Source organism: Haemaphysalis longicornis, unplaced genomic scaffold, assembly GCF_048455015.1.
Source record: "Haemaphysalis longicornis isolate Haplotype H1 unplaced genomic scaffold, Haemaphysalis longicornis Haplotype H1 scaffold_3, whole genome shotgun sequence".
Classification (NCBI taxonomy): Eukaryota; Metazoa; Arthropoda; class Arachnida; order Ixodida; family Ixodidae; genus Haemaphysalis; species Haemaphysalis longicornis.
In genome coordinates, this window is record NW_027526335.1 from 169,276,485 (window position 1) to 169,304,352 (window position 27,868).

General features: G+C 46.9%; 2 protein-coding genes across 6 annotated transcripts in view; one reads left to right on the plus strand and one right to left on the minus strand.

Moving 5' to 3' along the window:
- LOC144175662 (transcription factor E2F3-like) overlaps positions 1-21,485 on the minus strand; it is a 46,470-nt gene extending 24,985 nt beyond the window's left edge. The window contains exons 1-4 of one of the 4 annotated variants that reach the window (XM_077704705.1): positions 20,725-21,485; positions 18,994-19,108; positions 18,557-18,639; positions 237-511 (exon numbers count right to left, since the gene is read on the minus strand). In XM_077704705.1, the coding sequence (XP_077560831.1) occupies positions 237-511; positions 18,557-18,639; positions 18,994-19,108; positions 20,725-20,943 (692 nt within the window). In that variant the 5' untranslated portion in view covers positions 20,944-21,485. Of the gene's footprint in view, positions 1-236; positions 512-18,556; positions 18,640-18,993; positions 19,109-19,199; positions 20,012-20,065; positions 20,522-20,724 lie in introns of those variants that run through there. The other 3 variants (XM_077704708.1, XM_077704706.1, XM_077704707.1) reach the window with 3 other exon arrangements.
- A 282-nt stretch (positions 21,486-21,767) lies between these two features.
- The window catches only part of LOC144175661 (sialin-like), a 61,653-nt gene continuing 55,552 nt past the window's right edge, over positions 21,768-27,868 (plus strand). The window contains exon 1 of one of the 2 annotated variants that reach the window (XM_077704701.1): positions 21,768-22,051. In XM_077704701.1, the coding sequence (XP_077560827.1) occupies positions 21,959-22,051 (93 nt within the window). In that variant the 5' untranslated portion in view covers positions 21,768-21,958. The remainder of the gene's footprint in view (positions 22,052-27,868) is intronic. The other variant, XM_077704703.1, reaches the window with a different exon arrangement.

Here is a 27,868-nt window from a genome sequence, read left to right on the forward strand (position 1 = left end):
GCTCATACTAGGAGGAAGAGCCATCTAGGCCATGCCTTGCGCAGAGAGGAAGGCAAATTAAACAAGATGGCCACCAAGGAACGAAAAGCGTGGGAAAAAGTAGGGAACCCAGCAAGTGACATGATGTAAAAAAAAAAAAAAAAGAAACCCCAAGGCAACAAACCCAGCGGGTGTGACCGCCATTCAGAGTGCGATGACACCAACAGAGGGAGAAGCAGAGGCCAAAAAAAGGATATCTTCGGTCGGCATGTTCAGTGATGGCGCGGAGGTCGAGGGCGGCCCCCGCGAGCAGATGGTCGAGCTCGTCCTCGAGGGCGGCACACTGGTCCACCTCCCGCTGCAGGGCCTCCTGGGTGGAGCGCAGGCAGGCCCCCCGGCCGCCCTCGCGCCACCGAATGTTGTTCTTGGACTTCTTCTCGATGAGGCCCACCCCCTCGAGCACGTTGGTGATGTCGTAGATGCGCCGCTTCTGCACCCCGAGCTCCTCCGATGCACGGTTCAGGTCCACCACCTGCGAGGGGCAGGGGACAGTTCTCACGGGTTACAGAGATGCCTTACGGGTTACCGTATGGGTTCAGGTCGCCCATTTAAAGAGTGGACGTTTGGGTTACAGGAATGCCATACGGGTTACTGTATGGGTCCACCACTTATGGTGGACGTAACATTTTGGGTTATGGAGATGCCGTATGGGTTCAGGTCCACTACTGCAGGGTCCGTTTTGGGTTACGGGCATGCATATGGGTTCAGGTCCATCACCTGCGGCGGACATTTTGGTTACAGGAATGTCATACGGGTTATTATATGGGTTCAGGTACACCACTTGCAAAGGCGGGAGGTCTTTTGGGTTATGGGAATGCCATACAAGTTTTCACGTGGGTTTAGGTCTAAAAGTTATGGTGGATGTTTTGGGTTACCGGGAGACCATAGAGGAGTGATAGTTTGGGGTTGTTTGCCAATTTTTACGAGGAAAATAGCACTGGTGAAGACAAGCGTGAAGAAACAGCTCTCTCCCTGTGTGTGCAACCCTCCCTTCATCCCTGTCAGTGCCATTTTCCTCGTTCAAATGTCAAACGGGTTTAGGTTGACCAGTTGCAGAGGCATGTTTTAGTTACAGTAATGCCACACTAGTGAACATCAGTTTTGGCAGCATTGCACGGATCACTTCAAAGAAGTAGACAAGGGACCTTGATTCTGTACAAAGGCTTCTGAGAACGCTTCCTTGCTCTCTAATACAGCTGAATAAAAGATCAAGAAGAACAAGAAAATGGACAGAGACGCTTGCCTTGGCCTTTTATAAACCTGGCTAGCAGACAACACAGTGCACCGAGAGGTGGCATATATGAGTTCAAGAGCCAAGTGCCGCAACAACCATATCAAACAACTCTCACTACAGGATCTCTTTCCTGTAAGCATCCAGGGATCATTATCAGTTGGTGTCTGACTTATTAGTGCATAATTTTTCCAAGTCAAAGAATCCTTCACATTTAAAGATAATCATCAGAGCTGAATTCTGCCTCTAATGTTTTTTTCACCAGGATCTCTGGGACATTTGAATGGCAACAGGTCCCATATTATTCTCACTGCAGCCTGGAGAAAGCCTTGCCTCAGATGTCAGTGCAAATTTGCTTTAGAAAGCTGAAATGTAGAACCCATGGTAGCTTAGTTGAAACTTTATACTTTGTCATTTCATGCCATGGCCTTTCACAGAGGTTTAGTAGATGTAGAACAAATGACATCCACCAAACCTAGCAAACTGAACTTGCCCAAGTCAATGTGCACCATTGCCAAATCAACCCAAAAACTCACTTCCTTGCACAGCTCACAGAGGGAACGTTATTCCCTGCAGTGCAGTCTTGTCGGTGTTCAAAGGCCAGTCGTCTTACTGTATGGTTTAATGTAGCATTTATTTTTGTTACTTGTGTTCTGTGTCAATCTTGTGCAACGCTGTGGCAGTTCCTCGCATTGTCAAACGTTCTAGTCCTTAGCTGCCATCCTTAGGTTACAAGGTTTATTTCAAAGTGAACTACTTTCTAAGGTTGTTTACTCCTCAGACAGTTAAAATCCCACAAACACCTGGCCCACAAGCACTCCTTTGTAAAGAGCTCTGCACTCTATGAGGTGTGCCAGTAACTGCCTCCTGCTCTTACATGAACAACAAATCCTGCTCGATCGACCATGTCCCCGATACCCAATGCCCATCTGATACAGAGCGTGTCTGCAGCATGAAATGATCCACAGAAGCCCCTAGGCTGCTTTGTTGCCGCCGAGTTGCAAAAGAGGGTAACGGCAGTTGTTTTCTGCAGATACCATCACAGCCTTAGATGACACAGGGTTTCAGCAATTGATGAAGAGTTTATTGAAACCAACCAGTGCTCCAAAATAAACACCTACAAAGACCTGGTCAAACTAAATGACTTCCACAGACGAGTTGGGGAATCGAACCCTGCATTTGGTCTATGTGAGCTTATTTTATGCTAGAGCGCAGCCTTTGTTAGGAAGATACAATTGGGTTGAAGGCACTGCCAATCAGGTCAGAGTGACTTAGATGAGTGATGGCAGTGTTGCATTCTTTTCCCTACGAAACAAACTAGCCAGGTCAAAACTTATGCCAGCAAGAACACAGGAAAACAGACGGTGAAAGCAGAATGCAAAGACACTACCAACAGAATATACTTTGCAGCAGTACCCCCCTGTAATGGTGCATTGCACCAACGCTAGAAGAAAATTGCCGAAAGAATGAAACGAAGTCTGTTACTTAGTCCAGTACAGCTTGAGGTACAGTTTTCGACAGGGCCCACTATCGCGGTGTCCTGTAGTCATCATCTTGGACAACCACCGAAACAACCCATTGAATTCTGTATGGGCTGAAATACCATGGCAGGACCTTCTTACTGAAAGGAGCCATGAAGACAAAATACAAGTTGGGTTTATTAGAAAGACTGCTTAGTCCCGATAACAATGATACCAATATCATCGCAATCTTCGAACAAATAACGGAGATATTAAAAAAAAAACGTGTGAAGCAGTCGCGACCCCCTAGCCAATTTCCCTCAACTTTTCTGTGACGTCACGGAACCTTGTTTGTGCAATTAGCGGCCGCCTAACTGACCTGTCGCGATGACACATGACTGTACGTCTGTAATGGGGCCTCTAGTTCCAGTTGACTGGATCACTTGAATGCTAACGTGCAGTTAACGCACTGAAAATTATGTTTTATTGTTGGCCCGTATGACATAATTCTTGCTCATAACACGTCACTGTGGCGCAAAATTTGAAAGTTTTTGAATACTTCTTGCTTTTTTTTTCGTTAAAAAACATCTTTTGTGGCTGTAATGGAGCTGAGTGAGATACTGAATCCTAGTTCTTTCAAATTAAACGAAGTTGTATTTTCTCTTCATGGCTCCTTGAAGTCACGTCATAGGATTGGGGTTCTAATGCATGCTCCATTTCTTGGAAGATACTCGGCGCCGAGGTTGCAGTGTCCAACGTCTAGCAGCTGCAGTGCGTCCATGTGCAGGCGCAAGCAAGCTGGCAGGCCTCCTCCAAATGTTGCACATAAGTGTTGATGCACTCATCTTTGACGAGTTACAGCACAGCACTAAGCATTGCAGTAGGCCGTTTTACATAGACAAGCTCGCATAGACATTCATGTAGTTTCCTGGATAGCTGTACCATATGCAAATGTTACACGAGAGATGCTTTCGTCTCAGGTCTTACATTCAGCATCAACAAGCCCATCAGCAAGAGCATTCCTGAAGGGTTAGAGGCTAGTTTATTTGTTCTGTGTTGTTGCAGCTTAATTAAGACCCCTAGCATCTGCTCCATCGTTAAAGTCACTCCATAGTTCGCGATAACCAGTTCTGGTTCCTTATGTCGCAGCATAACTTGGTGGACAAAGAGTTTAGTGACTTCTTGCAGAGTTCCCTTTAGAAGAGCAGTTGTTTCGGAGTAGCGTGTGCTGTAGTCTCTGGCTACAGTTACCCACTTGTTCTGGGACCTTGAACAAGAGCAAGGCTGTAGGAGATTCACTCATACTCGCTGGAAAGACCTTTGTGACAACAGGCTTTGGCGATGGTGTTTGCTGTGTTGACAGTTGCAGCAGCTCTGTGCACAACCTGTGACGGGGGTCACACGGCAGAACCTGTAACACTTCGCTATCATCTGGCACGCCGTTTCTAGGATTCTGTCCAGTAGGTTGACAGGAGTGATGAAATGATAGTTTGTTCTCATCACTTCAAAGGTTCCCTCAACTAAGACAGCTTTTGAGGAAAAAATGCAAAAAGGCCGCATTTGAAAGCCCTGGGAATGGTGATTCGTTCTTCAAGACATGGGATCATGCCAAATAAATCAAAATCCGCCTGCCACTGTCAGGCTATGTCAGGCAACGTCATGATGACAAAAATGCAACATCTCCGTCAGAGACTAGTGGAGAAGGGTTAACCAGTCAATTACCATCTGAGTGCTTCCTACTCCACTTGAAGACAACCGTAATCTTAAATTCCTGCAACCACGGCATCCATCGCCCAAGCTGGCCTTAGGGGTCTTTCAAGTTTAGTAGCCACCACTGTCGATGATGATAGCCTATTCCCTTGAATAGTCTGCCTTTCAAGTGTGTGCTTGTAACTTTGTTCTGTTGGCAATACTTGACGCTAAACTGTTAAATGTTATCTCTATTCTCAACAAGCATTTTGAAGACAACCGTAATCTTAAATTCCTGCAACCACGGGATCCATCGCCCCAGCTGGCCTGAGGGGTCTTTTAAGTTTAGCAGTCACCACTGTAGATGATGATCGCATATTCCCTTGAATGGTTCGCCTTTCAAGTGTTTGTTTGTAACCTTGTTCTGTTGGCAATACTTGACGCTAAACTGTTAAACGTTATCTCTCTTCTCAACAAGCATGAGCAGGTCAACCCAAGGTCTGTTGGAAGGCTCAGTTGCTGGTACTTTGCAGTCAGAGCTGTATACACTGCTATATACATCTCTCCACCCTTGGAGGCCACATGATGCACTAGCGGCACAGGTCTCCCCGATTTTGATAATTCCCTTCAAGGCGTCACATTTCGCGAAACTGATGACAGTAGTGAACTTGAACAAACTGATAAAAAAATATATATATATCCCGGGCCATCTCCACTAACGTGACACCTGGGGAGGGGAGAAGCATGCAGTGTATAAGTGTATTCTTGGCGCCTTGGCGTTTTTGACAATGGAGATGAGACTGTTGGGGGGTACAGGTATACAGCTTTGCTGTAAAAGTCTCTTGTCTTTGAAGCACGAAGCTCTGTAGCATGAGGCGTAAACGAGTGTCCCGGTGTTTTTTAGCACGCGTTACGTTCTAGCGCGAGGTGTTAACGATTTTCCCGGTGCTTTAGTACCGTGACTACACGAGACGATTACGACGATGACAGGAGACGCAGACAGCCCCAGACCCTAGGGGGTAAAATTCTTCCCTTCATTTCAGGCCCTTGTTCAACTTGATGCCGTGTTCAGCAGAACAGGTGAGATTAAGAATGGCACTGCCACTCTTTACGAATCCACACCATGAATGACATTGCAGGAGAGCTGGTCAAGTATACAGGCATGCAGAGGATATGCAAAAATTGGCCTTCCACTATATGTTACCAGACGATCTCCAGCTGAACAAATGCATGCGCCATTTCAGCCGATTGTCATTTTGTCACTTACGCAGCAAATCATTTTGCGCACGATTAACTGGACTCGGCCACTGCCTCAGACACATTGTGAATCAGCCCCGGGGACAGTCCCTAATCTACACTTTGCATTCAGAAACAAAGCTTTTTGTCTTTGAGCCTGCTGGCGTTGGCGCCAGAGGAAACGCCCTGCGATTTCTGAAATGAACACTACAGGGCCTTGGGTAAGCTCCAGCCTTCACGTCTACAGCAGAATCTCTGGTTGTTTCCATACAAGGCCCAGCTGCACCCGTAACTACTGGGCCTCAAAATCAAACATCTTTGCATTCTTTGGCAGCATGGCACTAAACATCATAGCTGGCTGTCTTTCAAAGACATGGTCACATAGAGACATCCATGTAATTTCCTGGACAGCTGTACCATACGCAAATGTGCCACCAGTGATGATTTTGTCTCGGATCTTTCATTCAACGTCGACAAGTACATCAACAAGGGGGAGTCTTTAAAATAGAACAAGACAAGCTGAAGTTAATTGCACCACTAATTTAACACCACAACACACTCAAACAGCTCCAAGTTTTTCTCAGGACCTTTATAATGAGAACTGCGAACAAACACTGGCTAGCAAGGTCACTGCAGCACAACAGGAGCTGGTGTCATTGTAGCTGTCAAAGCAACTTTAAGACTGCACTGCTTTATTTTTATTTTAGGAAGCGGTCTAAACTGGTGTCAGACCTCACAGCTGTAGACTTGGTGCCCCGACGAAGTATGAATGTAAGTACATGCCTTGAACTAATATCACACTTTGCTACGATGTACAATGCCTTCATTGCATACGCAGCACTTCCGAAATATGTAGTGGAAGAACATCCACAAAGGGTAAAGGTGGAGGCTGTCATCAGTGAAAAGCCAATATATCTCCATTATGTACAGAGAACCATGTTGTGAATAGCCATCTTGATGCCTCCACTGGCCATCTGCTTCATCCATCTATGTGCTTCTGCTAATCTGTTGAGTGTTTCATTTTTGGCCTCATTGAAAGTCCCTACATCCCACCCGAGAAAAGTTTGCCCAAGCGGTATGACCTTAGCCCATGAAGACACTCAGCAAATCTTAGCTCTTAACTGGCAGCAATCCTGGACAATGATTGCAGTCAATTTTCTGTTTCTGAAGCATGGGGTGATGAATTTTAGGCAGTCTTCCATTTGTGTCCACAGGGTGTCTCAAGTCATCCGTCCTCCTTTTCTTTTGACCTTGGCCCTGTGTTTCTTCACAGCGACTATGTCAGGTGGTAACCTATAGGTACACTTTCCCACATAGCGTCGCATGCCCGCTGACTTGAGAGATTGTTGTTGTGTCAAAGTCTAGTGTTTGTGCTTGACAATCCCATTTCAACCTCGGATATTCACGCCTTGTGCTTTGTGAAATGCTGTAGCACCATTTATTCCTCCACATTTCCCTGACCGTTTAGTGCCTTGACGTCGTCATGACCACAGCAGTACCTTTTTTCGATCTTTTTCCTGGAGATGAGCAGCCGTTTGCAGTAGCCCTTGGGCTGATGTGAAGGTGTTTGATCGCCGTTGAGTGGTCTGTGCTTTTAACATAGAGCGCGTTTGGGCAGTGTTTTTAGCAGTCAGGCCCTCGTGTGGCGGTAGTGCTGCAGGCCCTCGTGTCAGGCCCTCGTCAGGCCCTCGTGTGGCGGTAGTGGCTGCACTTTTGCTTCCTCCGAAACATGGGCATACTATGCTTCTTAGTGATGACACTGCACCGTCCGGTGCAGTTTTTTTTTACTTTTCCACATAGCTCATCATCATCATCATTGCATTTTCTTTTGTGAAAGTTATTCTGCATACAGCCCGCAGGATATCTTGTCATCGTATTATCATCATCAGCCTACCTACGCCCAATGCAGGACAAAGGCCTCTCCCATAGATGTTCAATTACCCCGGTCCTGTGCTAACTGCGACCTATTTATCCCCGCAAACTTCTTGATCTCATCTGCCCACCTAACCTTCTGCCGCCCCCTGCCACGCTCAGTGCCTTCTCTGGGGACCCACTTCATTACCCTTAATGACCAACGGTTATCTTGCCTTCGCATTTCATGCCCTGCCCACGTCCATTTCTTGTTAATTTCTACTAATATGTCCTTAACACGCATTTGTTCCCTGACTCACTCCGCTCTCTCCTTGTCCCTGAACGTTACACGTATCATCTTCCGTTCCACTGCTTCCTCAGTCGTCCTCAATTTAAGCTGAACCCATGTCATTGTATACTGACACTGTGTGTCAGTATACAAGCACTCCAGCTATATAGACCTAGCTGGTCCAAAGCTAGTTCGTCATCGAGGGTGTTTTCTTCTGGTGGTGATGCAGCCGGCATAGGTTGCAGTGATTCTTTCAGGCCTGCCTCCTGTTGCTGTTGTGGCATTTCCAGTATCACGGCATCTTCAGTTTTGGGTGAAGCATGCAGTTGCCTGGCTCATATCGAGCCACAACTCAGCTGATCCATTTTCCACAGAGGGTATGGTGTAGCCATGCTTGAAGGTTCTCGGGGTCGATGACCTATTGTTGGAATACCCAGGGATATTCCTGGAGTCATTGCTTTCACGCCTTATCAAGCTCCCTTCCGTGGCTCTCCTTTGATTGATTGATTGTGGGGGTTTAACGCGCCAACGCAACGCAGGCGATGAGGCGCGCCGTAGTGGAGGGCTCCGGATTAATTTTGACCCCCTGGGGATCTTTAACGTGCGCCGAAATCTCGTACACACGGGTGTTTTTGCTTTTCGCCTCTATCAGAAAAGCGGCCGCCGCGGCCGGGAATCGAACCCGCGACCTCGTGCTCAGCAGCGCAACGCCTTAGCCACTGCGGCGGGTGTGGCTCTCCTTTCATCGTGTTTATATTTCTAGATTCATTCTTCGATATGTGTTGCCCTTTCTCTTCTGCGACAAACGGCTTCAGTGGTGCATTTTTGTTTCGCCCGTGAAATCTTTGTTCAAGTGAGCCAATAATGCTGTACGCTTCCTTAGCGGACTTTAAAGGGGAACACTGGTCTTGAGGGCCGAAAATTTCCCAAAAAATCAATTTTCTGTATTAATTATATTTGCAGTCTACAGGTTCCAAAGAATGTACCTGCAAAATATCATAGCTGTATCATAAGTATTCACAAAGCTGTCGCCCTATGAAGTCGCCTAAATGACCATTTTTGCCTAAGTTTGCAAACTTCGTGCCCTGTTTTCTCAGAACCAATTTTTTTCCCACATGGTCAGCTGTCGGGTACAATATCTTGGGATGTAGGTACTGGTTCGATTTACATCATTTTTGCTGCATTTGAAAGCTTATGAACTGAACAGTGCCATAAAACCACAAAAGTACAGAATTTCCTTTTGCTGGCACAAGATTTTATGCAGTTAGTTTTACAAAAACATTGTAAATTGATGACTCGACATTTGCGAATTTTACAGCGTTTGCAGAAACCATGTTAAAATTACTGCAGTGGTATAGTTGCACTCCCTGGTCCTTCTAGAGCACAAAGGGATGAAAGCTATTTGAGTATTTCATAGGTACATAATGAAAAAATTGCCCGAAACGGAGTGACATAACATGTTGCACAACTGTAAACTTACACCCCATAGATGAAAACTGACTGCATATTTGTGCTCAGGGTGTTGAAATACACTCAATGTGTAAATCTCAAGCACATAGGTTAAAAAATAACAAAAATGTCCTCAAGACCAGTGTCCCCCCTTAAAGGAGCACTGACACCAATTTTCGGCGTTAATATTATTGCACAGTTCGCTTCCTTCACTCAACAGAATACCCTAGGTTAAATATAAGTGGCCTGCGACGCGAAGAACATAGTTTAATTGGATCTCATTTATCGCGCCGACGGAGCAGCGCGCGGAGCGGCACTCAGCAAATGGACATCAGCGTGACATCATCCAGGGAGAGCCAAAAGAAGTGACGCGGCAGCGCTCGTCAAAAGCTCGTGACGTCACTTCATGCGCGCGGCCCCATGAGCGGCGAGCGGGCGCAACACCCTCTCAAGCGGGCGCCGGTGACGTCCGCACAAAGCGGTGAGGTCAGGCAGGGATGAGGTCAGGCAGGGAGTCTGTCATATGCGCCGTTCGGGATGAAAGCGCGGGAATTTGAAACAAACGATTTTCAGACCGTTCAGTGTAATTAACTATCGCGCGCTGCAGTATTTGAAGTGCTGTTTCAGGTTCGCCAGGCCATTAAGCATCGATAAAAGCAATAAAAGTGTAACATAAAATTTTCGTGTCAGTGCTCCTTTAAAGCACGGTCACGGTGCCTGGAAAATGTGGTTGGGCCAGAGCTTGCAGCTTCTTATTCGTTCCAGCAAGAGTCGGCACTGTGCTGGAGCCTGGATAATGAAACAGGGGCATAGACATCTTTCCATCTTTCCAGGGTGGGCCTTATTTGGATGATAAACTATTAATTAAACACGAGAAGGCTTTTCTGAACAAGCTGTGGCCGGTTCATCTGCTCTGACACCTCATCCTCGCATCGGAGTGAGCAATGCGTTCGAGTAATTGAATTCCGCTCCGTGGCTGAGCTCGTGCTTTATCCTTGACAAAGTTACAAGAAATGTCACAGTCAAATACTATAACGCACATAAAAGGAAACCTGAGAAGATGTATCAAGCACACATTTTTGATCGGATAGCAGTGATGTCGATGACAGGTAGTTTATAACAATGGCTCTTTGTGCGGTTGCAGCATTGTTTTGTAAAAGAAAGGAAAACTGATTTGACATGATTTGATTCGTTCAATAGGCGAATTCTGTTGCTGATGGAAATATTAAGATTTTTATCAGCATGAGCTGGAACGAGCACTGCCGTTTGAATAAATGTTGGAACATCTGTACAGAGGTAGCTAGTGGCGCTTGTGCATTGGTACTTGGACAAGCAACGCTGAAAACATTTTTGACCAGGAAGTGTTGTTTTCAGTAACAAAGTTAACCGGAACAATGTGTAGAAATATTTGCGTTTGTACGTTTTTGTGCTTTTAACGAAACAGCTGACCTCATCACGCGATGCCCACACAGTTGCGAAATGAGTGGTTGCGGCACTGAAGGTCATTACCTTCCTATTTTCAATGCTTTTGGGGCCATATTAAAATTATTTCCCTTACTTTATACATTTTTGTCTTTATCAAATGCTCAAGAAACTTAACTTGTTACACCTCTTAAAAAAGTTACGTAGCGTTAGTAGCAAAAAGCTCGATCAGGTCAAATATCATCTGTGGCTATGTCCCAAAATTGTTGTATTTAGCCACTTGCAGTCACCGCCAGTTGAAATAACATTCGGTGTGCTGCAAGGCGGTGCACTTAGACTGCTTTTATTCAGGTGGAAGATGCGGTGTACTGCAAGGCTGCGCACTTAGACTGCTTTAATTCATTACTTACTTTTAAATAAAGTGGTGGAAGATTTGGTGTACTGCAAGGCTGTGCACTTAGACGGCTTTTATTCGTTACTTACTTTTAAATAAAGTGGTGGAAGATTTGGTGTACTGCAAGGCTGTGCACTTAGACTGCTTTTATTCATTACTTACTTTTAAATAAAGTGGTGGAAGATTCGGTGTACTGCAAGGCTGCACACTTAGACTGCTTTTATTCATTACTTACTTTTAAATAAAGTGGTAGAAGATTTTAAGGGGTGGAAGAAAGGGGGGCCAAACGACTTAGTCAAGCAGAGTTGTCAAGCAGAGTTAGCATGCCGATGAGCACGTGAGCTGAAATGTAACCTAGCCTCATAAAACGGCCCTGTCTGCGTATGCTGCAGTTGTCTCATCATTCTATCAAACACACAGCTTAGCTCAGACAGAATATCCTGAAAAAAAGAAAAGGAGATGTCACGTTAACTTTCCACCACTATGATTGACTGTTCTGTAACGGCCTCGCCTGCACATGTTGCCTTTTTGCATAAGGCAGCTCAAATGGGCACTGCAGTCATAGAGTCCTTTCATTTCATATTGTTTTATCACTTGTAAAAAAAAGGCCGAGCGGTTAAAAATTCATTAATACCCAAGTACAAAGACAAGACTGTCTGGTATTTTCCTTATGAATAGTAAAATTGCAACAATCACCTTTATGGGTCCCTGGTCTGGCTCAATGCTGAAAGCTCGATAGATAGCTTCCCTCCACTGTCATTTATTTTTTTATTCTTGTCTTGCAATGTCTTAGGAATTGAGTATTTGTAAAAAAATAAAACAAAAACAAACAGGTTCAGTCGCAAAACTTTTCCGAAGACAGTACACTGGTGTGACTTGGTAGCACGATATCTTTTTTAAAGCTTTGCACGGCCACTTTTGGCTCTTGTAGTGGTTACCAATCAAATTCACTGACAAAGTTTTCATTTGCTCGTGGCCTTCGAAGGCCAGGTGATTTGTGCTCCAGCCTTTCTCTACTAAGACAAAGCACGTCAGAGACACCTGTTCCAGCACACTTGAAGATGCCTTCTCCACATTACACAGCCCACCTGCCTGTCGACAAACTCCTGTTCCCAACTGCACATCATTCATTTTACTTCTGGCCTTGGCATTAGGGATTCCCATCTGCGTATTGTACTACACTGTCCTGCGGAACCATTGTTCAGTGCAGCTGGCAATAAAGAGAAGTTTCGTTTTATACTTTGGGAAGAATGCCAGCGGAGAAACAAAGACAGCTGCAGTGAACTCGAACAACTGTGTGCAAAGCTCTGGACAAACAACTGTCCTCTCTACCTCTGCTATGAGCTTCTGTTTATGTCATTCATTTTACTTCTCGTTGATGTGACAAAACAACAATCCCTGCCCCCTCGATCACCTGGTAGGTGCTTCTCTTTCTTGCAAATTAGCCACGACTCTACAAGTACAGCTTGTTAGGCTTCCACACTTGCAACATCACTAGTGCTAATTTAGCTTGCAATCAGCACTGAGCAAATTATCAATGTTACTAAAGAAGATTTGCCAGAAGCACAAAGTGGCTCTTCTGGCAGACTTTCAAAGAGCCATCTTCACAGGCCAATGAATCATCATCATCATCCCAATCACCATCATCACAATCCTACTCAGATCCACTGCAGGGGAGACGCCTCTCCCATTGACCTCCAACCGCTCCGCTCCCACAGTTTACCCCCCTAGTTCTGTATTTCATCCCTTCATCTGGTTAATGGCCTTCCCCTTCTAGACGTATCTCTTGGTATCCACTCTGTTACCCTTATTGTCCACCGGTTGTCCGTTCGTTTCACTGCATGGCCAGGCCAAGTCCGCTTCTTTTTCTTTACTTGAACTACGATATTGCTACGAACCATGCATTTGGTTTGTGTATGTTTTGTTTTTGCTTACCGGCTGCGCCGGGCTGTGTTATCTGTGTCATCCATAGGCCAAGTGAAGCGCACGTTCCATTTTTTATGTCGCACGTGTTATCTCCTTTGATAGGGAGAGTGGATCGGACAAACGTTACCATCCTAGAATTATTTTGGTTTGGCTTCGTGACATCTGGTGGAGGTGCGCAGTACATGAACCCTAAACCCTCTTCTTAGCCGTCAACCAAGCCCAACTCGTGCCAGCCGCCAACAGCACGGCCTAAAGCCGGAGTTTGGACTACTGCCGGATAAATCAAAGGCAGAAGAAATCCAACTGGTGCCGTGAACAACGCATCCATGATGACTAACTCAGCGAGAACTCCTGTAGTTTGTCAATGAAGTGACGTGCGCAGGCGAGTGTCGGCGAATCAAATACCGCAGCGCCTGCTCAGCGGGCATTTATCTCTCAATGCAAGTGTTTCTCGAATCGTCGAATTGCATCCAGAACACTGTAGATTAAAGAAGATAATTCTAGGCTGGTGACGTTAGTTTGAAATTAGTTCCTAGAATTATCTTCTTTAACTACAGTGTTCTGGATGCACTTCGACAGTTCGAGAAACACTCGCGTTGAGAGATAAATGCCAGCTGAGCAGGCGCTGCAGCATTCGATTCGCCGACACTCGCCTGCGCACGTCACTTTATTGACTGCTGCTTCGCTGCTTCTGTATTCTTTTATTCTTGAAGTTGTTAGGGGAGCAACTTGTTTTTCCTTCAAGCCAACGGCGTCATTTTTGGCTTCGTGACAATATCACCTACTCGAGTTTGTTCCCTGATCCAGGAAGCTCGTTTCCTGTCCCTGAGTGTTACTCCTAACAGTATTCCTTCCATGGCATGTTGAGCCAACCTAAATTCTCTCCAAATGTTTGGCAAGGCATACCCTTCAGCTGCGCAATAAATGTCGATATTTGTCTGGTATTGCCTCCTGCATCCATTCGACTTTTTTGACTGTCTAATATCATAAAAAACACTGCGATTTCCCCACTTGTACAACCATTAAAAGTACAGAAGGTAAATAAAAACGAAAAAAGAAAAACTGGGTTTCAAACCTGGGTCACAAAGTAGGCATTCTACACGTCTGCACTACCAAGAGATTCGGGCATGCCGCGAGAAAATTGCCACCAATAGCGGCAAGGCACTGTATAAAGGGGAAAAAAAAAACAGACAGGAATGTCAGTGTTGATGATGTAAATCATCAACGCTTAAAAAGGAACAAAAAAGGCATGAGCAGCTTATTCAAGGGCTTTTTGGAACCGCGATGTGCATCAGTGTGCAGAAACTATTTACAAAGAACTTTTCTCCACCAAGGGCAGTTGTTTATGACATGTGAAGAAAGAGAGAGAGAGAGAGAAAAAGAAAAGACCAAATTTAAGGCGTGTGTGGATGTCTGGTTGCATCGAATTTGTATTTAAAGGAGCCATGAAGGCAAAATGCCAATTCGGTTCATATAAAAGACATCTTTGTCCCAACAGCAATGACACCCGATAAAAATGACACCATCGGCATTAGCAATGACACTTTGTGGCGATTTCTCTAAGAAATAACAGAATCTTGTTTGTGCATTTGGTGGTCACCGACTTAGTCCACCGCCAAAAAAGATGGCTCAATAATTGCGGTGGGGCTTGTTGTTCTATTTTATTGTACCACTTTTATGCTAATGTGTTTAACTGTTAACATGCTGATGACTATGTTTTAGTGTTGGCCCATCTCGTGCCGCTCCTGCCCATAATACGTCATTTCCGCGTGAAATTCGAAAGTTAGCAATATCTCTTGCATCTTTTCGAGCTTGAAGATGCATTTTGTGACTGGAAGGGAGCTGAGTGAGTTACAAAGGCTAGTTCTTTCAAGGTGAACAAAGCTCTGTTTTGGCTCCACTTTGTGCTGGCCTGACGTCACGCACAGCCAACTTGCCATGCACCGAATTATTTAACACCAAAGCAAACAGTGAAGCAGTGGCATAAACACAAGCTTTACCAATTTCTGTACCAGCTGTACTACTTTCTATAAGGCTTTACTAGCCTTATATACTTACACATATAACACATATACTTACCAGGGCTTGTCCCAAAGCTGCTTCATTACATAACAAAACTAATTTGCATTCTGAATGCTGGAAAAGATAAACACAGGTGGCCACAAAGTTCTCACTCCTTGTTTGTTTTTGGAATGGTGACCCACTTAGATAAAAATGGTTCATTTTGCTTCTGTTTGTATTTTTATCCGTGGAATAGAAATAGAAAGCTTCGTTTCGCAACCCTACAAAGATGTAAGGAGGGCTGAGAAGGGCGTGCAGCTTTTTTGAACGGTCCCTGTTCCATCTAGCCTTTTGCTTCACACCTTGAGCAGCAAGAAATCCTTGATCAAAATCCGCTGTCAAGTACTTGATGGAGCCTTTTTGCTGCAGGAATTGGCATACCGAATTCTACCTGCCTAATTTCCTTTTCCTTTCTTCGTATTTTTGGTACTTTATTGAAGGCATTCCGAAATGCCTTTTGACAATTTCAGTTTTCACGTAACAGCGTCAGCACCACATACTGCTCCCCTTCTTGATCAAGGTGCAAACAAACCAACAGCTCAGGCACACGCGGTAAAGCTTTAAACAAAAACAAAGAAATTTCTCGCAAATCACTTAGTGTGAGCTGGTCAGCTCCAAGGTAGGCTCCAAACAAGAGAACCAGGCATCTACAGACTCAACCTGCCAGCGTGTAGGCCAGTTATCAGCTCCTTGGAGCAGACACCAACTGTGAGGTGGCTTCCCTTGCTAGGTGCATCGACAGCCCATTTAGAGTGTCTTTCAACACATTTTGTGGTCAGTGAACATCAGGTTTGTAAAATTTGCTGCAGTGGAGTTAGACTAATTTATACACATGTGGAGACTAGGGCTGAATCAATTTCATGTACATCAGCATTGCACAACCAGCCTTTCCCAAGTTGCTCCAAACTCTTTATTGTTTCCTCGACAGAAGTCTTTGCGCACCTTGTATACCTGAAACACTACTTTCTTAACAACACTCATGGACCCCCTTCCATGCTTACCGCATTTTCGGGTCCAACATCTCTCTTCCTTGAGTGGCAATTTTCTTCGCACAACAACACCGTTTCACTGAAGCTTCTCTTTCCTTTGCCATGTGCAGCTTTATTCTATTTTACCTACTGGACATCCCCTCATGTTCAACTTTATTGATTGGTTGATTGTAGGGTTAACCGCGCCGACGGCTACACGGGTGGTGGGGGGCTCTGGATTAATTTTGACCACCTGGGGATCCGATCTTTAACGTGCGCCGAAATCTTGTACACACGGGCATTTTTGCTTTTCACCTTTACCAGAAAAGTGGCCACCGTGACCGGAATCAAACCCGTGTCCTCGTACTCAGCAGCACAACTTTATTGATTGGATTGATTGTGTTAGACATACCACCTTTGTAGCGGGGTGATGGTGCGACATCTATTAACGGCATGCACAAATTAAATTTTGCCCGGTGCGGGTGGTAGCTGTCCTAGGCAATATTCTCCTCTATGCACTCGTTAACTTTAATCCCCTTTCACTCCTCCTCACTTTCCCCTCCTTCTCCACTTCCCATCTCTTGGACATTATGTTCAGGTTTCTCTTCCTCCAACAAAGGCAGATCGCCGTGGCAATGAATAAGCTCTATCCTGGATGCACACCTTACAATAACTCTTCACGCAACTCTGTAAACAAAACAATTCGACCACCCGCCCTCCTTTTCTCCATCCCTAGGACAAACCTCCCGTCACATTGGCCCCTCCTCTCAATTCTCTCAAAACCTCCCCTCTGAATGAAAGTAGGGCTACCCTGTCCTTGACATTGACTCTCCCTGCCGGCCGTCTTCTAGCCTCTTCCCACTAAATGTGAAAACAGCTGCAGCCACTTCCAAATTCGTACAGCCGACGCTCTCCCACAATTGACCTTTGCAGCTGTGTCCTCCATTTCCCCCTCCCCTCCTCCTCCCCCTTGTACTTTGAGCCACGGCATTTCCCTTCGTCTTCCCCGAGACAGCATCTTCCTTGATACATAGTAGAAACCGTCATTTCCAGCAAGACGCGTCGGACAATGACCATTGTTAGACTTTTACAACTGCTCTTTTAGCTGGCCTATTCTCGCACTTGCCTGTTCCCTCGAGAGTGTTGTGGACGTTAAGACCCAAACCAAGCACACTTCCACAATCTGCAGACAATTTGTATAACACACCTTCTCCCCACATCAACATCTAAGCTCATTTCATTCCTTGATTGAGTTATTCCGGAGTTTAACGCACCGAGGCTACACAGGCGATGGGGCGCGCCGTAAAGGAGGGCTCCGGATTAATTTTGACCACCTGGAGATCTTTAACGTGCGCCGAAATCTCGAACACACGGGCGTTTTTGCTTTTCGCCTCCATCAGAAAAGCGGCCACCGTGGCCGCGATCAAACCCACATCCTTGGCCTCAGCAGCGCAACACCATAGCCACCGCCAAGGGGTCATTTCCATTTTCCCACCGACCTTGACCTTTCCTTACGTCCTTTCCCATGAAAGGTCACACAGAAGAGAACACTTGAAAGCATAACTGACAGGTCCCTTGAGCCACATATAACCGGTAACGACCGTTTAGCCTTACCTGGGGGGTAACCTGACAGCTACGATGTTTTCAGGTTTGCTTTCCCGGCCTGCTCTCAAATTAATTCTTGCCCCTTGATCTTTCCCGTTCATACCTCTATTTCTTCCTTGTCATTAATTTGAATTAAAGTGCATTCTTTTCCCACCCGAAGGCAATTCGCTGCTTCACACACCAAAGATTTGTACTTGTGCAGATGCCCTTTCCAACTGTGGGCTCCCCTTTGACCTTAACAACTGGCTGACAAAGGTCACGGACTTCACAAAGTTCGTGACCTTTTGCCCTTTAACTCAGCATCACGAAGCTAAGCTTGTCCCTTTCCGTCAAGACTACACTTGTCTTTCAGCAAGCTGACATGCGACTCCTACCGTTCAAATTCATTCCTGAAATCTACTTTTGGCCTTACCTTGACCTTTGACCTTTTCCTCCACTCCCATCTCCTCTTGTGCTTCTTGCCCTTCGATTCATATGCACTACCTTTACCTGCACGGTTTTTTGTAATCGTGCTACCACGAACTCTTACAATGCGACTCTGCTCCATTCCCTTTGACGAGGCTTGTCGCACTTCACCACACCGCACGGCTGTGTGCAGAGAAGCTGAACCAAGAGAGGCAAATAGCCAAGCCAATCTTGGTGCGCAAAACAAAAATAACCAGAATAAATACGGATAAATCTGAAAGCAGCAGACTTTCCAGGCAAACTCCCAAGACTTCTTGCCACATTAAGAAAGTGTTCGTGAGGACGACTTCACTAAAGGTACCACAGTGCAGCCATATAAACGGAAAGAGCAGATGTCATGAGTCGAGGCATTCCTCCTGTCACGCACGAAACTTGGAACTTGACAGATTAGACAGCGAAAGTCATTAGCCCACAAAACGTAGTAAAAGGAACCTTCTGACATTTTCTTTGTCATCACTGCACTTGACTTACCCCATCTGATGCACCTTTGAGGAGGTCGACGAACTTCTTGGTGAGCAGACCTAGGGAAGTGTCGTACCGGTTTCGTTCACCTCCTGTGTAAAAAAACAAAAACAAAACAAAAAAGCGAATAAATTGTAGATTTAGACGCGCATACGTCAAAACCTATTTTTACCTGTAACAGCAACAGCATTTCCCAACAACACCTGCTACGTGGCCGCAAAGAATACGTCAGATACTCGGCTCCTATGCTACTCCAAAATGACTCAAAACGAAATAGGAAGTCATTTTCTGCGGTTTCGTATCCACCACCAACATCACTCCATTCCTCCATGCACTGCGATGCCTAGTTGTCCCAGTGACCAAGGGGGGCTGCTTAGGGTGATAAACTCGAGGAGTTACCGCAATAGTGTCGTTTAAAAAAATGCATGGCAGCAAGTGGAACGTACCTTTCCTGTGTGGACCTGCTGCTGTCGTCGTCGTATTCGCAACACGCCCTTTCTTAGCGGGTGGTGCCTTGAACACAAACGGCTCGGGGGACTCCATGTCTAGCCTGCGCTTGACCTGGAACCACAAAAAAAAAAAAAAAAGAAAGACACCACTGAGGCAAGGTATGCACATAAACAAGCCCTCAGCCACCAGTAAATCAAGGTACCTGAAAGCAATTTCCCAATTTACGCACATTGTCACCATCGTGGTTCTTTGAAGTTGCTGACAGTTGAGCAGATTTTTACTGCTTACGTCGTACACGACGGGTACGTACATGACGCCGACGATCTCCGGCTCGGTCAGCACCAACCGAAAGCTTGCCGTTCGTCGGGCGTTTCGCACGTCTCGACCGACGTAGGATCCACCGCGGACATTTCAGAGAGTCGGAATCGTCTTGTCACCGAGTTTAAAAAAAAGAAACGGCACCCCCTTTATCTGAACGAAGAATAAACTGGTAGGATTAGGAGGAAATTGGAATAGGAGCAGCCGGAAAAGGCTCGCGGGGCCCGGTGTGAGGGCCATGTGTAGTACGGCAAAGAAGAGCCCGCGAAAAACACCGCGTCGGCAGCAGGAGAGAAGCGTGGGAAATGCCGGCGGCGCCGAAGCGTATCGGAAGACGCGGTCGCCGGGCGGGGGGAAAGCCTACGACCGACCGCGTGCGTGGTCGTACCGCCGCTATTTAATCGGCCCCCCGGGCAGGCAGGCAGCCGAAATCCACCGGCCAGGGCCGATCGAGACGAACACCCGGCTCACGCGAGCACCACTGCGCAGTCCCGCACACAGGTCTCGCGAGTCCACGCCACGACGACGACACGTTGTCCTCCGCATCGCCCACCGACAACAACATGCGGGGTTTCCGACGGCCCGCAAAGGCAGCTGCGACGTTTCTTTGAGGAGCCTCGAATCGAAGCTACGGAGGTGTGAGAAGGGATTCTGGCGAGATCGCGTTTTTAGGGCCGGTTCAGCGCGAGAGGCAGCTGCCGCTACGTGCACAATACACCGTAGGACTAGTGGAGACGGAGCAGTACGTACTGCGCCAGCGGAGCCCCCAACGCGGCTTCGATCGCAAGCTCGGGGCACGTTTTCCCGCCGAGGCGGCAATTAGGCAGGGCAGGTAGGCGCGCAGGTGACCAGCGAGGGGCGATGCGTACACGCTTCTGGCCGGGAAGGAGGGGGGGTCGACACGTTAACACCGCGGCCCCTGCCCGCCCGTGCGGAGCCAGCATTGTTCTTCCGGGCTGCGCGTCTTCTTTCTCGCGCTTTGGCTCACACAAACCCGAAAACACTTTCTAGAAAACAAATTCGGAGGCGAATGAGCGAAAATTCCTGCATCCGCAGTGGAAAACCACCGGCGGGGCCCAACGGCCACTTGGCGCTACGGAAAGCCGCACCGACGGGCCGGACAGCCGGGGTTATTCGGGAGAAAAAAACGAGTCGATGCGAGCTCGCGCTGATTGATCCCGATCACTGCGGAGTGCCTGGTACAACGTAGGACCAAGGGCCACGATTTAAAGGGGCTCAAACCCCCCGGGGGGGGGTTGGCTGAGCGGAAGGCCCCCGGGCCGGATCGCGGAAGTCGTTTGTAAACAAAGGAAACCAAAGGGCAGAATGCCTTTCCGTGAGCGCGTACGGCGGCCCGCGAATCGAGCCCGGGTCGAGTACGGGGTTAGCGGGGACTTCGGGCGACCCACCTGGTTCCTCTCGGCGGGCGGCTTGGGCGGATTGCGGGCCAGGTAGAAGTGGTCCGGGGTCTGGCCGTACTCGTCCATCACAATGGCACCCGCCTGCAGCTGGCCCGGCTTGACGAGCGAGCGACGCGACCCAGCCGATTCCTTGGCCGTGGGCGTCTTGAAGCTCCCGCTGGCCATATCTGGACGAAGGAAATCCACCTGGCGCGTCGAGATCATCATCCCTCGTCGCGATCCGCACCGCACCGCGGGCAGCCGGCGCCCGGCAGAAAATAGGCTTCCGCTACGCGGACATCACCGTCTCGAAAAATCGCCGCTAAAAGAATATTAAAGGCTCCGCTGGTCAAAACTGGGCCATGATTGCGCAACTAGATGGATTGAGGAGTCGATCTGATAAGATCCGGGGCTCGAACAAGGGTTTAAAGGGACAGGATGGCTCCGATTTAAAAGTCCAATCCGGACGGTATAACGACCGGCCGTTTCGCGCAAAAAAAGCGCCGCGTACAAAGACGCGCGCTCTCGTCGTATTTCGCGCGAAAATATTCCCGCCAGAGGGTTGAGGCCGGTTCGGCGGCACCGTCCGCCGCATCTCGCTCCTGAAACCGTCAGAAACCGCGTTTTCTTGTCACCTAATGGTCACAATTTGAAAGTTGAAGTTTATTTTCCCCTCTTGAATAACGGGAGCGCAATTTCACGCATTAAATTTGAGTTATTTGAGCGAACGATGCAGATTGCTGCCCGAAACCCGGCGAGTCAGCCGCTGTTTACGTTTGTCAGTCTGCGCTCACAGTCACTAACGCGGCTTCCTCGCGCAAAAAATACGGGTTTTTTAACATCCGTCGTCTCAATTCAACCTTATCTCGCACTTAACAATCACTTATCGCTTGTCAAACGCCGTTCGCTTTAGTTTATGCCGCGACGACTTTGACAGGAGTCGTCTGCTTCACACAAGCCCCGCCCATTCATCTGCGTACGGCGCGGCGCCATTGGTCCGCGCGGAGCCAATGGAACAGCTGGCTCTTTAAAGATGGCGGCTGTTTAATACGCAAGCGCGAGAGCGTGCTGTTGATTGCCGCCGGAGAGTTCGGAAGTTCGCGGCGGTGTAGAGCTAGGCCAAGGCTGACGCGTCACGTGATGGGGCTTTCGTGACAGCTGTGTGTGACAGCGGCGGCGGCGGTGACTTGTGTGTCGCGGGACGGGCTATGCCGGTGTGCGATGACCGCTACTCTGGTCTGCGATGTCTCGGAGAAGAAGAAAGCCGACAAGCGAGTGCAATACGCCCCTTTGGCCGGCGGCCAGAACCCGGCGGGACGCAAGCGGACCCTCTGCCGTAAGCACGCGCGCGAGCTCGGGCGGCCGATCGTCGCGCTCTCCGATGTGCCCAAATGTTGTCGCACGCGCGCGCACGACCGCGTGCGGGGCTCGTAAAGTGTATCTTGTCAAAGCGCTCGCCGCGGAGGAGCTTTGAACGCGCGGCCGAGGAGCACCGGAGGCCACGTTGTGATTCGGCGGCGCTCGTTGAGTGCAACGTCCGACCACAGGCGGACGGTCCGTTGCTTTGCAAAGAGGGCAACGTAGCGGTGTCGTATCAGTGATGCAACCACCTCGTCGGTTCGGCATTTTTGGCGCGTGGAGGTTCCAAGTACACGAAGGCTGCGATTGTTGTAGCGCGGTGCGGGGGCGCACGCGTTCGAGTCGATCTTCGTTTGTCGAGTCACCATATGCTCTGCTAGTTCTCACGGAACTTGCGCGCGAGCTAGGTAGATGAATGTTGTTGAGGGAAGTTTTGCACCGACTGTTTTGTTGCAAGCTTCCTGTCACTGCGAAATCACACTCGCACGCATTTCACTGCTATGAGCTCCGACGTCGGTCGAAGCATCGGCATTGGTGTTTAGGCAGACCAGTTTGTTGTGATTGCAATGGCGAGAAAATTGCTTCGGGCTCGATGTTGGAACCACCTTGGCGACAACGAATACCATATACTGCGTGTCCATACGATTCTGAGGAAATCGTAGTATCTCTATCCGTATATAATGAGAACGTTGAACAGGATACCACGGACGCGAACCCGAAGGGGAAAATTGCTGCACTCGAAGCGGATGTTGTTATATGCCATCTGTATGCCCTCGCCGATAACAATAGCCATAGCTTCACCACCTTTCGTCGCAGACAATTGCTTACCTACCAGATAATGGATTACACTCTTAGGACGCAATACAATTGGAATCCAGGGATTCGGAATCGACAAGTTAAACACAGGTCGTAACACTTGCTAGAAGCAACAAAATAATTGTACTTTGTGGGTCTTACGCACCTCACCTGGGCTCTGAGGCGCGTCATAGTGGAGTGCTCCAGATTAATTTTGACCACCTGGAAATCTTTATCGTGTACAGAAATCTTAACACAGGCTTCTTCGTACTGGAAGGAATCAAACCAAGGTTAGTATGTGCTAAAGAGATAACCCACTTTGGAGCAAGCAGCTAGGTTCACCCCAGATCAACTGATGAGTTTTCTAACGCGGAACTGACCACCTTAGGACGGTCGCTTTTTGCGATTGTGCACAGTGGCTTTGTTTATTTATCATGGTACCTTCAATGGCGCGCTCAAAATTGAACACAGCTTCGCCTGTATTGATGCATTGCAGTGCCATGACTGTGTATATGTCATCTGCCGAAGCGGCAGTTGCTTAGTAACGCAGCACATTCCAAAAACATGAAAGCGGCTATCGCCACCATGTACGCTTTCGTTGACTACGATGTCAAAATCAAAGTAAGTTTTATTTACATCGCCAAAAAGAACGATGCGGGTAGGCCCAGGCAACAAGCGAAAAAAATCACATGACGGACGCCCGAGCCCCCCATGTACAAGGCATAAGCGAAATCGCACAGAGCGTATGTGACATTATTATCTCTAATATCACAAGAACTACACAAGCTCAGATGAACTTACGAACAAAGCATAAAAGCAAAGCGGGAACAACACAGCATGAAACAAACAGGGAAAAGGCTGAATGCAGGTATGCTGAACGAGAGAGAAAGGAAAATATATAAACACAACATTACGAATGAAAAGATTAGATAAATAATGCACTTCTAAGGCCAACTAGTGAACATGTTTCGGGAATTACACCCGTTGACAACAATGTATTCAAGAGAGAGGGCAGGGTGTTCCGGAGCATTTGGTTTCCGTACATTGTACTAGAGAAAGGAACGTGCCAAATTTCTTTTTTGCGAAGAGAATATTCTGAGAGATTTTGTCCGAGACAGGTTATTTCAAGAAAACTAAGTTGGTTCTGTCGGATACATCGCTTATATTTTAAGGCTAAATAATATTCGTACGTAGTATTAATCGGTGATATGTGGAAACGAGGAAACAGTTCTTCTGTGTGAGCAAGGTAGTGTACGTTCGAAATATAGCGTACGGCTTTCTTCATTGCGACATCACAAATCGTAAATGGTGAAATGGAATCGGTCGAACTTGTCCAAGCATTTGTCCAAAAACAAATGACGAGGCAGGTTCTTGTAAATGCAAAACAAACCTAGGTGGAAACTTCTGGCCACTTATAAGGCGTCAGCTTCAGTTGTTCAACTTTATTAAGCAGGTTCTGCCACTACAACTGGTGGTGAGATTTCTTTCAGTTTTTATTTTCGTCAAACGCTTTGCATTGTCCTTACAATAAGTACAGCTAGGACATTGGTGTAGATAAGGACAAGAGCTATCGCCCCTAGCTACTGTCGGTGTTTGTTTATATACAACCAGAAGCAGAAGTGCTGGCGTATTCCTGTCCTCTCAATATAGCCTGTCCTACGATCAGCTGCCTTGCTGGGGAATTGCTTCATTATTTTTTACTCCTTCCTCAAGGTGGCAGAACGTCCCTTGCTTGAAAGGCTCATTTCTGTCGCGAAAAAATGTAAGGGAAACAAGAGAAATGTTAGCTTTAATTGTTTCTAAACAAGCAATGTGCAAAAGCCGCTGTGAGGTTTTTTTAGTTCAGACATGAAGTCATTCAGCGTTTAGTGCCCCTTTAATTGTTGCTGCCCTTATGGGGTTTAAAATTTAGAGGAACAATTGCCTTCGAAATGAATTCAGGTAGAACTGAGTGCAAAAGAAGTTTGCAGGATTTAAAACCTGAAGAACAGAACTAGCTTTCGAGTGAATGCAACGAGACTTTAATGAAAAAGTTTGTACGTAGTTTCAAAGAAGGGTCGTTTTATGACTGGCTGCATGCAACGAGACAATGTTAACAAGCAACTGTGTGCAGTATTTTTTGAGAATCCATAGAGATCTTGGATGCTTTAAAAACCACTAGATTGCCCTCAAACAAGAAACCAACGGGGATTTTGAAAAAGGGCTTCGACGTGCCTTTAAAGAGGCCATAGCGACACCATACAACTTTGTTCAATTTGAAAAAGAACGAGATTTTGGTAACTCTTTCTGCTCCATTCTGGCCACGAAAGACTTTTTTTTATTATCAAAAACAACATAAGAAATACTGAAAAAGTTTCAAAATCTTGATTATTTGTTTGCAGTTTGTGATAAAATTGGTATCCTTATCTTCGAGGCAAAGCAGTTTTTTTAATGAACTAAACTTGCGTTTTGCCTTTAAGCTGTACAGAGGGTGTTTGGTAAGTAATTCGAGATGGCGAATTTCAGTGTGAAACTTGATAAAATGAAAAACAGATACGAAAACCCATGTTTTTGAGCTGATAAGGATGGCAACACTAACAAAATTATCCGGCAGTTTGAAAAGCCGCTGTAATGTCACTTGCCAGTTCCTACGGAAATACCTGAATTTTGAGGCTTTCCAAAAAATTGCTCCGTGTCAAATGTTTAAGTCTGTGAGGTATAATGTATGTACAGGTGCCATCATAAGTAATTGGAATGAGGATTTGTGAATATCACAAAGTATTTGTCTTACTGGCTTCACGACAGCCATTACCACTTTACAGAAAGCTTTTACTGTTAAGGAGGAGTTTTTTTAAGCGCACACAAATGCAGCTGGGCAGTTTACGGGAGAAGAAATTCATGTAAATTTTCGAGGCCATGTTCTAATTACCTATGACAACACCTGCACATCCATGAAGCACACAAAAGAACAGTGACACCAAATTTGTCTTGCTCTTTTTTTTTTTTTTTTTCACTTTACTGAGTTTTTTATAGCCCATAAATTATAACCCACAACTTAGGACTGTGAAAAACGTTGCCGCAGATGAGTCGCAGCTCTATTCATTTTATCGTCAGTTTTGATTTTGGCACACTCGCCGCGGTGGCCCAGTGGCTAAGGCGTTGTGCTGCTGAGCACGAGGACGCGGGTTCGATTCCCGGCCGTGGTGGCCGCTTTTCTAATGGAGGCAGAAAGCAAAAATGCCCATGTGTTTGAGATGTCGGCATGCGTTAAAGATCCCCAGGTGGTCAAAATTAATCTGGAGCCCTCCACTACAGCGCGCCTCATCGCCTGCATTGCGTCGGCGCGTCAAACCCTACAATCAATCAATCAGTCAGTTGATTTCGGCACCTGATAGCCTAGGAGAAAAGGCTGGATAATCTGGGGCCAACTTCGTGTCACTTTTTGTGTCTGAGCAGGACGGCAACCTTGTCGTTGGCTTCAAAAGCATCCAGGGACACCTTTCACTGGCACCAATACCCTCCTGCTTCCCGCTTAGCTCAGTTAAAGGTGCGTCCTGCTGCATTCTGATGGTCTGAAACTGCTCGGAGCTGGGCCCGGTGGGTTGAAACGAGGCAAAAGTCACCACAAGCCCTTCCAGCAGCACATTTTTTTTGTGCTGGTACTTCTGGCCTGCTTCTGTTTCTTGGTTGCATTCCCAGCTGATGTGCATATCGCTGAGGGAAGGGACAGAGCATTCGGAGTTTGATTGGCAGGCACCTTCTTATTGCTGTTTCTCAGCCTTTAAAAATTGGGGCATTAATGTCGATTTAAAACTGGTTCCCAATAACGTTTGGACACGCATCAATCTCGGGAAGGCATTTTTGCATCTTGATGGAATGAACAATATGATATCATTTATGAATGAACTTTGGTGTCACTACTCCCTTAGGATGGACACGAAGGTTTGCTTTACTTAGAAATGCAAAGAACATCCATTCAGTATGAGTTTATGATCAGATGAATAGATTCTCCCAACCTTTTTGGGTTTGTCTTGAATCCTCCGCGGTGGAAAGCATTGTTGGATCCCGGTCATGGTGGCTGCTTTCATGATGAAGGCGAGAATCGAAAACTCTCATGCGTGAAGATTTCAGCGCATGTTAGAGATCCCCACGTCGTCAAAATTAATCCAGAGCCTCCCAGTATGGCACGCCACAAAGTCCTGGTGTGGCTTCAGTGCATTAAGCCCCAAATCAATCAGGTTTGTCTTAATGAAAATCTGAAATGCTGTGCATGCGTTATGATGTGTGTGTGTGCACGTGTGTGTGTGTCATATGACAGCTGTCCTTTTGCTGTATAGTTTACTTTGCCAACAGTTCAGGCAGTGGAGCCGCTATCATCAAATCAAGCCTGTTTGTAGAAACAGTCCTCGTAGGGTGGTCGTACTACCAAACTGGTTCGGGAATAAAATTAAATAACAAAAGGACAATACACTATATCCCTCTCTGTCATTACACCTTGCGCAAAACCGGCCCATTCTGCCGTGTATGTATATAACGTACACGTCTGCATGCATTCGCAGAACTTGAAAGAAATGAGCATTTACAGACACTTTTTTTTAACAGCAGAGCTTTCAGTTCCACCGTCGAGCGTTACCAGAAAACTCAGCCCATCCGAGCGCGTGTGAGTATGTGCCTCGTGAAGAGCGCCAGGCGTCATTCGAGAACTCTGCCCAGTGTTCGTGGCGTGCTCTTCTCCTCGCCAGTTCACGTGCGTTTGCGCCTGAAGGGGAGGGCACGGACGCCGAATTCGCGAAGCCGGTTGCCGCAGGTTCTAGCGCGGACTAAACTTTGGTAGAACTGTGAAAGCCTGCGGACAAAAAGATCCCGGCCCGCCAGTCATGGAGAACTTCCAGCGGCAAGTTTGGAAATCCATGCGAGGTGCGATAGCCGGGTCTCTGACGAAAGGAGAAGGGCTGCCAGCTCTGCTGTTTCTCCAGCCTTGCGTCACCAGTGCAATATGTTGGTTTGCTACACTTGCGCG